Raw genomic sequence first — 13,811 nt, 5'->3', positions numbered from 1 at the left:
TAAAGGGAGCGCTGAGCAGTGTCAGGAAGCGGGCCCACGTGGAGCCGCGCGGATGGGCGCCACCGGGGACCGGGGAGGAGGGACGCACGCGAGAGCCGAGCGTCTGTGCCGAGAAGTTCGGCTTTTGCAGGCGCGGGGTGGGGGGGATGTCTTGCACGTCCCTTTCAGGGGGAACGCGCCCTCTGCCCCTATCGAGTCCTACAGCTCAGAGATCCCGCTTCTGATTTCCCCTCCCTCCCCGCCCCCCTAGTGGAGGAGGTGTCCAGAGCGGGGCTGTACCCCCTTCTCCAAAAGCAGACCCAGAGGTGGCGCGTTTGCTTTAACCCAAATTCGGACCCCTCCGAAACCGTGAGCCTCGGAGTCTTTCTTAGGTCCCGGGGGAGAGGGGCAGCGAGTGACAAGTCTCGCAGCCATCCCCAGCAACTCCGACCGAGGGCCTGGATTTCGGGGGCTCGGACCTGCAAGATCCCGGAGGCTGCGAGCGCGGTTGATTCCGAGGGACTGCCTCAGCTCACACCACCGCAGCTTCCGGGAGTGCAAAGGGTTAACACGGGCTGGATATTGAGGCGGGGGGTGCGAAGCGGGCGGGGTGGCGGGATCTGGGTGGGCGCGCTCTGATCGCCCCCCCATTCCTCGGGGGTCAAGTTTCAGCGGCACTCCGCCCCCCGGGGTAGGTGTGAAAGACACGTGTCCCCATTGTGAAGGGCCTGTCAGGCAGGACAAAGCGGCCGCCCACCCTCCCCCGCCCCTCGGCCCAGCTTGGGGTCAGCTCCAGGGGGCCGGCTGGGTGTCGAGGTCACTACAGGCCCGAGCTTTGGTGACATAGGGGGAAAAAGCTGGGAGACTGGGAGGAGGCCACGTGATGTTTGAGGGGTTTGAGCATTACCTACCCCCCTCCCCCGCATTGGGAAACTCAGCAGTCACCTCCGTCGTAGCAGAGGAGACGAGTCAGAGGGGGATGAGCCCCTTCTCCCAACAGGGGTAGCGGGGCACGGCGGCATCCCCTCCCGCCCCCCTCCCCCCCCCCCGCCCCATCAATCACCAACACACAGAATCGCAGTGTCGAGCGCAGTCGGTTTTAGTGGTTTTCTTTAATCCTGCTCTGCACTTTTTTTTTTCTCATTTACTACACGGGATATTATAAAGAATAAATAGCAGATACTCTTAATTTACAATGATTAGTCATTCCATTTGTTCTCTATATTTACAATAACTGTAAAATAACATTGAACTCTATAGCTTCTTCGAGGTCCAAGGAAAACCAAAACATTTTCCGAAGAATGGAAAATAGCTTTTAAAAAGTCCTTCTACAAAAGTTCCCCCCTCTCTTTGTACTTTAAGAAAAAATAACTTTTACCCCCTGCTTCGCCATGCGAAGGGCATCGGAATATAAATAGCAGGTTAACATTATTAGCAACAACCAGAATAAGTCTCTTTTTTCTCTGTTCTTTTTTTTTCTTTTGCTTATATATATTTTTTAAAAATACAGTAGAAGCCGGTAACTTTTAACGTATAATACTGACCTTTTAATAAGTAAATTAAAACTGGGACCGTATATACACACACATATACATTCCTACACAGTTAAACAGTGCATTACATGAACCAGAAAGCTAGGTCTCTGTAGCCAAAAAAAAAAAAAAAAAAAAAAAGTTCATTGAAAACCCTCGCTAGAGGGTGGGGGACTGGTTGGAGGCGGTGCAGGGGGCGTCGGTGGGGATCGATCAAGTGTCCGGGTGCGGCAGGGGGCCCCCGAGTTCTAGCACGAGCACTTGCACTCGGAAATGATGGGGTACTGGATGGGAATCCAGCCGCAGCGCTGGCCCCCGCGCCGCTGACAGCGCCACCGCAGCACCGTGAGGTGCACGGACTTGGACGGCTTGCACACCATGCCCTCGGGCACGGAGCACGAGCGCTTGCTGAAGCAGCTGCCCACCTTCACGTAGCGCGGCCAAAAGCGGCTGCCCAGGTCGTTCCACGCGTACAGCACGGGGCAGAAGGTCTGCGACCACAGCCACATCTGTAACTTTCTCCGCAGCTTCTTGCTCAAGCGCTGCTTCTTGCCCTGGGCCAAGCCCTCGGAGAACTCCAGCCCTTTGATCTCGCTCGGCATGGCCCCCGACGGCCGCTGCCGCAGCAGCTGGTCCAGCTCCGCCAGGTCCTCGGCGCCCCCAGCCGCCCCCCCGCCCCCGCCGGGCCGGTCCTCCGGGGGCGAGGTGGCCATGAAGCCCGGGTCGTAGTGGCCCCCGAGCAGCGAGCGCAGCAGCGTCTCGTTCAGATCCTTCTCCTTGGGGTCAAAGATAGGGTCCGGGTGTTCGATGAGGTCCACCAGGGGCAGGTTGTCGCTGGGCGCCGGGCGGATGTGGAGATAGTGCTGGCCGCCGGCCGGTGCCGCCCGCAGCCCCAGGACCACCACCAGGGCGTAGAGGGTGACCCCCAGGCTGGGGCAGCGCTCCATGCCTCTGGCGCACGCCCGGGGCTGCTGCTTCGTCCCGCGTCCCCGGAGGAGAGCACGCCGAGCCCGCGGCGCCGCCGCGCTCCCCCGTCTCTCCGGAGGCGGCTCACCCGAGGCTGGGCAGGCGCAGGGCCGGCAGCATGAGCCGCGGGGAGAGCCCTTCGCGCAGCGCCGGCTCCCACAGGGACGGAGAAAAGGCACCCGAGTTGGCCGCAACTCCTCTCCCCGGTCTACTCGGGAAGGCGGCCGCGGCGGGGCATCCGAAATCACTCCAGGGCGACCGCGGGGCGCGGGGGGCGCCGGCTCCTCGCTGCCTTCCCGGGCCGGCGGCGGCGCAGGGCGCGTGGACGAGCCGCTTTCCCCTCCTCCTCCGCTCGCTGCTCCTCGTCCTGCCGCTCTGTGCAGCGCCGCTGGCCGAGCGGGTCCTAGGGGCACTTCCCTCCGCCTGCTCCGGGCTCCGCGGCCGGCTCTGCCCGGCGGACTCCAGCGGCGGCGGCGGCGGCGGCGTCCGCGCACGTTGGCACCGGTTTGTCTGTCTCGCAGGGTCCAAGCCTTTAAATTTCCTGCACTTTCAGCTCCATCACCATGGAAACCACTGACTCTCTCGGCGTTGCCCCCTCCCCCTTCTTCCCCCCAAACAACAACCCCACCCCCCACTTCTCCACCCCCGAGGAGCTGGAGCGGCACAGGCTCCGGGGGAAGCCGCCTGCACTCGCCGCGGAGGCGGCGGCGGCGGCTTCGGCAGCGCCCAGGGCTGTGCCCAGTCGGACCCAGATGCCCCGGGAAGCCGACAGCCCGGCTGCCCGCCGGAGCTCACAGGCGGCGGCAGCGGCTGCGGCGGCGGCGGCGGCGGTGGCGGCGGCGGCGGCGGCGGCGGTGGCGCTTGGCAGGTCTCCGCGCAATTTTCTCTCTCCCCCACCACCCACCCCCCTTCTCCTCCTCCTGCAAAATGCACCGCCCCCCTCCTTTCTCCTGGAGCAATGCAACTGGGGCTCTAGGCGCCCCGCCAGGGCCAGTCCTGGGGAAAGCTCGCGGCGGGGCTGGAGCCGGGCTGGAGGGTGCAGGGCCGGTTCTGGGGGGCGCTCGAGGTGGGGCTGGGGGCGTTCTCACTAGCTGGGTGCTTTGCACTGGGAAGGGAGCAGCGGGGAAGTGCTGGGGGCTCGTTTCCCGTTGCAGTTCGGGGCAAGAAATTTCTCCATGTGCATGGAGCGTTTTCCCCGGGTGCGTCTTGCCTTCCTCTCTCCCGGGCCGGGTCTAAGTCTCTCCCCCCTCCCCGCAGTGCCTCCCCCTCCCCCATGCGTCGGGGTAGTCCGAGAGCCGCAGCGTTGCGCAGCGTGATGTAATTCCTAGGAAGCACTCTTGCCCGTCTGCCCCCCGGGCCCACGAGGGGGGTCCGCTCCTCACCCTCCTCCTCCTCCTCCTCCTCCTTGGCCGGGTCCTGCACCCTGAGTGGCCGAGCCGGAGGGGCGCGTCCGGCTGGACTGTGGCTCCCCTGGCCCGCCCGGCTCCGCGCGGCCGCCGCTCCGCTCCCTGGGGGCGGCGCGCCCTCTGCTGGTCCGCGGCAAGCCCTGCACCTTGCGCTGTCAGGGACGGCCCTGCGAGGTGGGTTTGTCTGCTGCCCATTCTGCCCAGCTCACTTTCTACTTCTGTGTGCGTGTCATTTTGTGTCTGTCTGCTGTGCTGACGGTTCCGTTCTGGTTCTGGTCGTTTTCCTGAAGCTCTCCAGACCCTCACTATAAGCATACTTCCTGAGATTTCTCTCCAAGCCCCTCAAATTTCACAAGGATGCGTGCTGCACCTTCTGCCTCCTGTAATTGGCCTCAGTGGGCAAGAGTGGGGACCAGAAACTTAAAAGATGAACTGGCAGTAGGGGGACCTGAGTAGTGGCTGGGATCACCCTGCTATAACTATGTTAACTTTGGAAAGGTCACTTTTGTGGTGCCATAATACCTTAGGTTTACGTTAGTGACATAACTACTTTTCTCTTCCAGCCCTGCCTTTCTGTGATTCTAAATAAACATGCATGATGCTTTCTCTTTCAGGAGCAGTTTCTCTTGATGGGACACGGATACTGAAGTGACACCTCCGGTTAATTTTCCCTTGGATTAGAAACAGAATCGAAGCTTCGAAACTCTGACTCAGTTTCCTTTACGGTGGATGTGATTGGAATCTGGAAAAAGCTGGAGAAGAGAGACTTGGAATGTTTGACTCAAGTATTTGTCAATACCCCATGGAGTGGGTGTTAGGAGGTCCCACTGCCACGGCCTAGATCACTCCGTTTTCTTTCTCCAAAGATCTGATTTTTCTTTACATTCTGCCTCATTCCCCTTCCGTTCTCTGTCTAAGGAAGAAAACAGTTACATGGTAGTCTTTCTGTAAAACCTCAGCATGTGGAAGGGATGGCCAGTTTCAGCGGAAAACATCTTCCTCAACTTGAAAGTCTAGACAACAACTAGAATTAGGCTATCAAAGTACTGCCCTGAAGGAGGTCTTGTTCTGAGGTACAGTGGAGACAGGAGCAACCCACTGGTTGTTGGCATTGGGTTGATTCTGAAATAATGTGTGATTAGAACCTGGCACATAGTGGGCTCTTAAACCATGTGCCTTTCTTTGTGATGTGCTTAATGGGGGGTTGACACTAGTTTATTTTCTTATGAAGATTAAATGTTCCAGGACAATTTTGTCACTGATGTGAATTAACTCACATCAGTAAAGCGTTCAAAGGCTAAATTCTAGCCCAGCCCTCCTTAGAAGGTAGATTCCCATTAGTGACATTTTATTGTGCTGTTTTCTGTTCCATCAATCTCCCTCTCCCCTCCTTCAAATCACCTGTTTTCCTTTGAAAACCATCTCATATTCTTCAGTCCTATTTTGGCGGGGTAGATTTGACTGAACAGCAAAAAAGTTCCCTTGGAAATGAAACTCAAACCATGTTTGAGACTAGATTGGGTGACCTGTTTTTAGAGCGTTCACTGGGTGAAGACAGTGGGGAAAAATACAAGAGAGAACTCATAGTTGGTCTCCACACTTCAAGACTTCTGCAATCCAGTTAGGGAAGAGAGGACAAGCATATGAAGAAAATATTAAAAGAGCATGTAAAAAAATTATAAATTCCCGTAACAGTGGAGACCAGTGTTTCACAGCCTTCTTTTAAACCCATGTCCCATTCTGGTAAATATAATATTTTCATGCTGTTCTTTGAATGTTGTTTGAAATTTTATAATACGTTATGAAGATGAAAAAGGAGTCAAAGCCATTATAACATTAGCTTTACTGTTTTCAAATCACACCTACCCCATTTCACTGTGGAGTTCTGAAATGCCACACTTGAGAAGCGGGCAGCTCTGCGCCACCCTGGAGTAGCCCATGCACATAGACAGTGAGCGAATCTGGGATACTGGTATCAGGGACTGAGCATTACTAATACCTTAATGGTAGAGCTAAGCTTTAGCTGAGCTTGATAAAGAAAAAGGATTTATTCATCTGAGTAGGGAGAAAAGGAGACTTGAGATATATGGTATGAGTCTGTATGATGAGGGGAGCCACATTGTATGAGGGACAGCCAGAAGATCTGGGGACATGGGGAGTGGAGGAAGCAACATCATAGACAGGGAAACTCAACACAACGATGACTTTTGGACCCTATAGACTTGCCATGGAATTCTGGTCCTGCTACTTACTGATGGTGTTACCTTCTTAACACCAGCATCTTATCCATTCCAAGCTTCCATTCTTTCATCTGTAAGATGAGGATAATACATACCTCTCGGCATTGTGCTAGGTAAGGTAAAGACTGTCTAGCCAACCACGGTGTCTGGGGCAGGTCGTAGAGCGGGCAATAGTCTCTCAACAAATGTTAGCTGTTAGGACAGAGAACGCCACTACCCTCAGTTGGGCAACCATCTTGAGTTTGAACAAGAGAGGGTTGAAGGGTGGGGGACGCTGCTGACATCAACACCTTTGGGCCTGCTTTCTGTCCACTCGGCATGTGCAACTGAGCTATTCCTGGTGGCTGCCAGCCTTTAGGAGCTTGGGGCAGGGAAGGGACTGGAATTTCTTGGAGGACTCAATAGATGACCCATTTCTATGCTTCTGTGGCTCTATTGAAGAGGGAGTGTGACAAGCAGGACAAAGAGGGTTGTATTTCTTCAAAAGGAAGCTGTGGGGTGGGAGATGGGCCAAGGGAGGGGTGGCCAGAGGCTCAGTTTTCTGATCTGGCCCTCTCTGTGCGGGGTGTGTGGACTTTTGTGAGGATCGGCTGGGGACTTAGGCCTTGGGAGCCAACACTGGAAGAGTCTAATGAGCAACGAAAGTGTAGGCCCATTCTTGGCTATCCCCATCCCAGGTTTCTGTCCCTGCAAAATGATGTGGGCAACTCTGGGTCAAGGCAAGAGGAGACTGAGGGTGCTTTTCTGATTTCAATCATGATTCTAAGAGCACTTTGACAATCTTCTTGCTTCTTTGGCCCTGGAAACATAGACATAAGGCAACCATGGGTGATGTGCAAAGGGTACAGGGCTGGATGTCAGAATACCTGCAGCTGACCAGCTGTGGGACCTTGGGCAAGTCACTCTACCTCTCTGGGGCTCCCCAACACCAGGAGGTCAGAGGAACCTGAGACACTATAAGGAGAAGGCATGCAAACTGCCATCTTTTACATGTGGTGTCATCTCAGACATATGAAAACCATCGCCCTCTGATTCTGACCATCTCTTGGGTCCCATAAACATAGAATCTAATGGGCTTTCTCTTAGTAAGACCTAAAATGGCATTTTTGGGCTTGATCCAACTTAGCAAGGTGAGGAAGAGTTAGCCATAAGGCTTGTCACTTTCCTCTCTTGACTGCCATTTGATGTCCAAGTTGAAGGAGGTGGCACTGAGGCCAGAGGGTGCTGGGCTCCATGTGGCTTCCCTCCTGGGTGTGGGGGGATGCTGGCCAGATTGGGACCCACAGTGAGGGTGGAGAGACCCAGTTCAGCTTCACAGTACCTTATAATTGTGTGTGTGTCTCCAACTCGTGATATGATTCTAGTTGAAAGAGTGAACAGATATGGGCACTAGAGGCAAAAGAGGGAAAAACAGGAGAGTAAGAGAGGGGAGAGGAAGGGAAATAACTCCAAAACATGGGCTGCGATGGGAAAATGGGTAAATAAATGTGAAACGCATTTCCTAAAATAGAGACAAAGTTTAAGACCAAAGCGGGGAAGGAGCTGCAGCCAGCTTGCTGCAGCCCCACGGCCCCTTCCCTTCCTCAGTCTGGCTCCTGCTCTGCCTGCGCCCCCTCCCCATCTGGCTCCACGCTGGGGAAGGGGAGACGTCTCTGGAGCCCGGTGGCTCATTCATCTCCTGATAAACTGTTTATCTGAGTTTTAACGAGGGCGCCTCTCTCCAGCCCTGGAGACAGAAGCCTCCGCATGTTTAGCCTGCCCTGATGTGGGGGGCCCAGGGGTGGGTGGGGGCGACGCCAGCAGGATATCTTCTCCCCTTTCCTCGCTCATGCAGGCTGCCTCTGCGCTCTGCCCTCAGCTCTCCCAGGCTGCGCGTTGCCTTTCCTTGGCTGAAGCCTGGGTGGAGGATGGACTCAGGGGTTTCCTATGGAAAGGAAATCGTTTTCCAGCCCCTCTGTCTCCACACACACACACACACACACTCTCTCGCTAAATAAAATTTAAAAACAATCCCCCCCTTGGTTCTGAGCTGTGCACTTTTCCCATATGTGACCCAGAATTTCAGAAGGAAAATGAATGGAGTGCTGCAGATACAGTATTGCTAGTGTGGAATGGACTCTCCAAAGTGATGGAGGGGCTGTTATGTGAAAAGACAACTGTCCCCAAATTAGTAGATACTTAATTGCAAATGCTCTAGGACTTGCTTCCCATGCCCGTCCCCCCCATCCCGGCCCACCCATCGATTCACATAGCACACACTTGTACAGATGCTGATGCAGGCATCCAAGAACACAGCTTTCCCTGCCTCAGCACATCCATGAATAGTAAATACAAACACACTAGAGTGCACCACGCACACACACATTTACACACACCACACACCCTCCCTGTGTGCCCCCAACAGCACGCACACACACACACACACACACACACACACACACACCTGCCCTTCTGTCCCTCCCTTCCCCACCTGGGCTGTGAAGGTTTCTGGAGGCAGTTCCCTTCCAAGACGTGCCATGGGGGATGGGGGGGTGGGGGGGTTTACACACAACCTCCTCCCACACACAAACGCACAAGCACCCATCTCGTTCTGAGCTCATATTTCCCCCACACCCTCTCATCCTGCTGTCTCTGATAGATATTTATTGAGATAATAAGGTCTAGTCTCCCTTATCCCCTCAAAGGCTCAAGATAACAAGGAGACAGAAGCTCAATGCAGTAAAACATAAAGTGAAAAATGACCCCCGCTGCAGGTGGGTGGGGCGATTTACAGGTTCCAGCTACTGCATCCACCCAACACAACGTTTTCACATCTCTGGGTTTTTTTCCTACCTCATAACTCTGTCTTCCCATCATTCAATAGTGGCACAGCTTTGGCAATGATACTGTGACCATCTACTGTCATCCATTCATACCAGGCATGTACTCCGATTATAGACTCATTGCTTAACCAAGAATAAGATGGAGTCCCTTCTCTTGAGGAGCTCAAAGACTTGGAAAAAGGAAAAATAAACCACAGATTATAATTCAGAGTGTCAACTGCCATAATGAAGCATAGAAATGTTGGGCTGGGGGATCCAAAAAGGCTCCCCAGAAGATTTGATGTCCAAGTTGAAAGACCTGAAAAACCAAGAGGTGGTCACAGACCAAAGGGGTGAGGAAAGGTCACCGGATAGATGATATTTTGGGTGGCGGGTGGCGGCAAGGTGCCACATACTCCAAATACTGGGGGTGACTTGGCAGTGCTGAGAGGAGGGGCTTGAGGAATAGAGGCCTGAAGATGGAGGGCCTTGTGTGTTGGGCCACCAAAGGGTCTTAAGCCATTTTAAGTCTGATTTGAATTTAGACTCAAGTTTAGAAATACTTGAAAGAAAGTTTGGAAAACATATTAATATGGAAATTATAGGTCCTAAATATTTCAGGCCAGCTTTTCTTAAAAACAAAAACAAAGCTTGATTCTGAGTACATCGAGATTGAAATCTGGGTTGTTCAGTCCTGGAGCCCTTGCTTTTAATTTCTATGCAGGGACTACCTGGTATGCTGGGAAAAAATTAGTAAAAACATATTTATAAGTTATTAATTGTAATGATTACCTCTAAAGAATGGGATAAGTGTACGAGGTGAAGAGAGAAGCGCACTTTTAATTTTATATCATCTTTATATAAATCTGCTTTAAAAAAATACAATTAGTATTTTGTAGGGGAAAAAATCAATAAAAGGTTAAAAATCAGGGAATTTAGACAAAATAACTTGCCCCAAAATAACTATCAGGCACTAGTAAAGCTGGAAATGGTATTTAAAGTTCTAAGTGTTGAAAGATTTTTGCAGCCAGCATCAGGCTGCAGGGTAGGCCCGACTCATATTCTTGGATGATCTTTGCTTGGGTTTAGTTAAAAGGTTCAGTGCTCAGTCACGATGGTAAAGTGAGGGAGAAGCACATTTGAGGGTTTTGTGTGCAGGGGTGTGAGTTTGTGTGCATGCATGTAAGTATGTGACAGACACTCTTTCATGACATTTTAATCTGTCTCAGTCATCTACAGAGGAATCAGATGGCTTTCAAAATAAAGTGATATCCACATCAAAACTCACTGCTGGGCTGAGAACAAAAACAAGAATAAAATGCACCCAGAACCAATCTCATGCTCAATCAAAACTCTGCAGTCTGGAATGAGTTTGGGCTGGTGACTGGGGACCGGAAGTAAGTCACTGAAGTAGAGGATGGGGTCCCTAAGTGAATACAAGAGGAACGTACTCTCTAAGTTTCCAGTCTTAGAAAGAAGAATGCAAGTTTAATGTGAACTGTGAACTCAACACTGGCCTTACAAACGTGATCTTACCTAAATCTTACAGGAGCTTCTGGAGTAGGAACAATTATCTCCCCATTTTATAGATAGGGCAGTTGAGGCCCAGTGGTGAGGGAGCTTTCCAAGGCCATATTCTTTGACTCAAGGACCATCTGTGGAGGCAGGGAGAGGCTTCTTAGCTCAGCGCTGTGAGCCCAATAGGAGCTTCTTAGTGAATCTGCTCTCTTGCTCTGAATCCATATTTGATATCAGAGGTCATCAGTACCAGCAGGCCAGAAAGGTTTCCCTGTAGGCAGTGACTTTTGGCAGCCTGGTCAAGCAGAGGAGAAGGTTCATTTAATCTTCCCCCCATTCTTCCCTGGCACCCCCCTAAGTCCCCCTCTCCCATAATGGAGCATGACTGTAGTAAAATAAGGCTTTTGATCAAGCCTTCCACATCACTCTTAAGACAAACAATGTCTCTGAAACCCCCAACTGTTTTTATTTTTCTTACATCTAAGGTTTCATGTAAGTGTCTTTACCCAGCTTCATTAACAAATGCCCTCAATTAAGAAAAAAAAAATCGTTTATATTTTTATTGTTATTCACAAAACATACCTACAGAAAATGAAAGGAGACATTCAAAGTTATATAAACAACCCCTTAAATGTCTAAAAGGGGTTCCAACCTTTCCTCTAACCCATCAGGCACCCACCACCTACCCCAAAAGTTTTCTAATCTGTTCTTTGGCATAATAAATTAAGATCATAAGTAAATTTATTAATTAAAATACAAATAAAAATAAATAAAGATGTGGCTGGTTCTTCACCAGCATGGTTAGTGGGTATGCTCAGGTTTCAACACAGGATTTTTCTAAGGTATGCTTCATTATTCATAGGACTTCTAGAAAAAAATTAGTTTTATAAATTGTTTGTATACATACAAAATTTTTTAAAAATTGTTTTTCATCCACGACAGAGACAATGGATAAAATTAGAGCTGAGACCAATGTTCAGGCCTATTTTTCCCTTTCCTACAGAATGAATCCAATACACTGCAGTTTCAGACAAATGTCTCTTTCCTCACACAAAGGCTTAACTATGTTAACTAGTTAATGTAAAGCTTGATTAAACTCGCAAAGATAATCCCTAAAATGCTAGGAGAAGGGCCCTTGAAGTGCCTGGAGGTGGCAGGGAGGGGTGGGCCAGTAATGAGCCAAGATTATGGTTCCAACCTCATTTTTACTTTGCATTGTTTCAAAAGTGAATTACTGCAGCAGTTCAACAAAATACATTGAGAAAAATGCAAAGCTGCTTCTGTCACCTCCTTGAGGATTTGAGTCACCTCAAAGAGCCTTTAAAATGTTATAAGAGGCATCATAATTATTGTGCCACGGGGGTAAGGAAATCCTGGCAGATCACATTTTATAGAACGCTGCTTTTCTTTCAGGCCCTAGCCCAGAAGGAGAGGCAGCTACATTTTAGACTAAATGTTTATGGCTTAGGCTTCTTCAACAGCATGAACGTTTACTTTTGAGCTAGTCCTATTGTTCTGTCGGTGATTTAAATATGCTTCTTCTAAATATTTTGACAGCAAAGCAAGTCTTGGGGCACTTGTCCTTTTTTTTTTTTTTTTTTTTAGGGACTTAGGTTTGTAACTGGTTGTGGCGTGAGGGTTTTGAGAAGTCTCTGACTTGTCACTGGCAGCAGCTATTCTTCATTCCCCAGATATGGGCCCTCAGATGAGGTCCAGATAGCTCACCAAATTTACCCTAAGTTCACGGCTGAGAAGCAAGGCTTGCAGATAGTACTGGCCCGCCCAAGGCAGGATGGCTTCCCGCTGAAGTGCTGTAAAGTGCCCTTTCATTTCTCTCAGTTTTAGTATTCTTGAGGGAGAAACAAGCTAAAGTAAACTGGTATACAGAAAGGGGGTTACTATTATTTAAAAACCTCTAAGGATTCCCCTGGTTACTCTCAAGATAAAGTTATAACATTGGTGCCATTTCAATCTGACCACAATCTACCTTTCTCCTCTCCTCTTTGCTGTTTGCCTTAGGTTTAGTTTGTCTAGTCCTCCTAGGAGGTCTCTATGCATATAGCCTGCTCTTCCTCACTGTTATATGCCCTGTCTCCTGACTGTCTCCCTTTTGCAAGATCATTTGCAGCCTTTTAGATCCTGCTTGAACATTGCCTCCTCCCTTCTTGACTCCCTCTGTGCAGAATTAGTTTCTCCCTCCTCTCTGATCCTCCAGCTCACCCATGACCAGATTGCATTCTAGGCTGATGTCTGTCCTGACTGCTGGACAGCAAGCTCTTTATGGGAGTTCACCTCCATATTCCTAGTGTCTAGCATTGTGTTTGGTATACAGCAGGTGCCTAGTGAATGAATGCATCCCTGATCTTGTTTAATTGCTTTTGATGACCATAATTAATCCTGGTGGTGGGTGGAGGGAAACAGTGGTGGTAACAACTATGCCTTTTCCTTAATGAATGCAGACAGTAATAGCTTGTAATGTTTGATCTTCTCTTATAACTCAGATCCCTCATACATATCTAGAAAATAAAAAGACAAACTTGACCCAAATAGATGTTTTCTACATAGCTGGTACACACCAATGACTCGCCCCTGCTGAACTGGAGACGGACTAGTTGTTGCACCAACACCCTCAGCAGCCTGAATCCTCACAAATTACCAGCTCTCTATCTTGAAGGCAGCTGATTTTTTGGCAGCAGAAGCAAGCCAGGGCAGAGGAGGGGGTGAGGGATGTTTGGCTCAATCCCAGGAAGCTGCAGCTTGGGGTAGGGGGATGGGGGAGTAGTTGACTGATCCCAGCTCATTCTGGGGAGGTAGTAGCTGCCATGACATGCCAGGCTACACTCAGCCCATGCCCTTGCAAAGGAAGATGGTGCAGTCCCCATCCCTGTCCTTGACTCACCAGGACCCCCTCGCTGCTGGAACTATTTTCCCTTCCTTTTACCCTACTGCTTCCTGTCCCCTCTGTCTTCTTGGAGAGGTGGATTCAGAAGCCATTTCCAAAAGGACAGAAGAGCACTAATCTCTCTGAAGACGCCTCCCCTTGGTGTCCAATTCCTCTTTGTGTAGCTTATGAGCCCTGCACACCATCTGGCACAGTCAGCACTCACCGGGGGTGACTGGATCAATGGCAAGGTTCACTGTCAACACAGACTGGGTGCAATTCCCTAAACATCCTTTAGGTACTCTAAGCTGTCATTCTGCAGTCACAATTGTCCAGATAACCAGGTCAAAGGTGCCCCTTTGGGTATTCTTTTCCCAGCCTGAATGACACAGACCAATGTAAGAGCTTTGAGCAAAAGCTCAGGGCAGCTCCATGTCACTCGGGCTCTGTCCACCTGGCACAAGGGGCAATGCTTTGAAGAAGAAATG

At 50.7% G+C, this 13,811-nt stretch overlaps 1 protein-coding gene across 1 annotated transcript; it reads right to left on the bottom strand.

Annotated features, from left to right (window-relative positions):
* Window positions 1–1,759: 1,759 nt before the first annotated feature.
* Window positions 1,760–2,458, bottom strand: NOG (noggin). The gene has a single exon (XM_063113292.1). It carries the CDS (start codon window positions 2,456–2,458, stop codon window positions 1,760–1,762), a length of 699 nt encoding a protein of 232 aa, XP_062969362.1.
* Window positions 2,459–13,811: the final 11,353 nt, after the last annotated feature.

Source organism: Cynocephalus volans, chromosome 10 (genome assembly GCF_027409185.1).
Source record: "Cynocephalus volans isolate mCynVol1 chromosome 10, mCynVol1.pri, whole genome shotgun sequence".
NCBI classification, from domain to species: Eukaryota; Metazoa; Chordata; class Mammalia; order Dermoptera; family Cynocephalidae; genus Cynocephalus; species Cynocephalus volans.
This window is presented reverse-complemented; position numbering and strand designations above follow the sequence as displayed.

Coding starts and splice junctions, on each gene's coding strand:
- NOG (XM_063113292.1), bottom strand. CDS start 2,458: ATGGAGCGCTGCCCCAGCCTGGGGGTCACCCTCTACGCCCTGGTGGTG.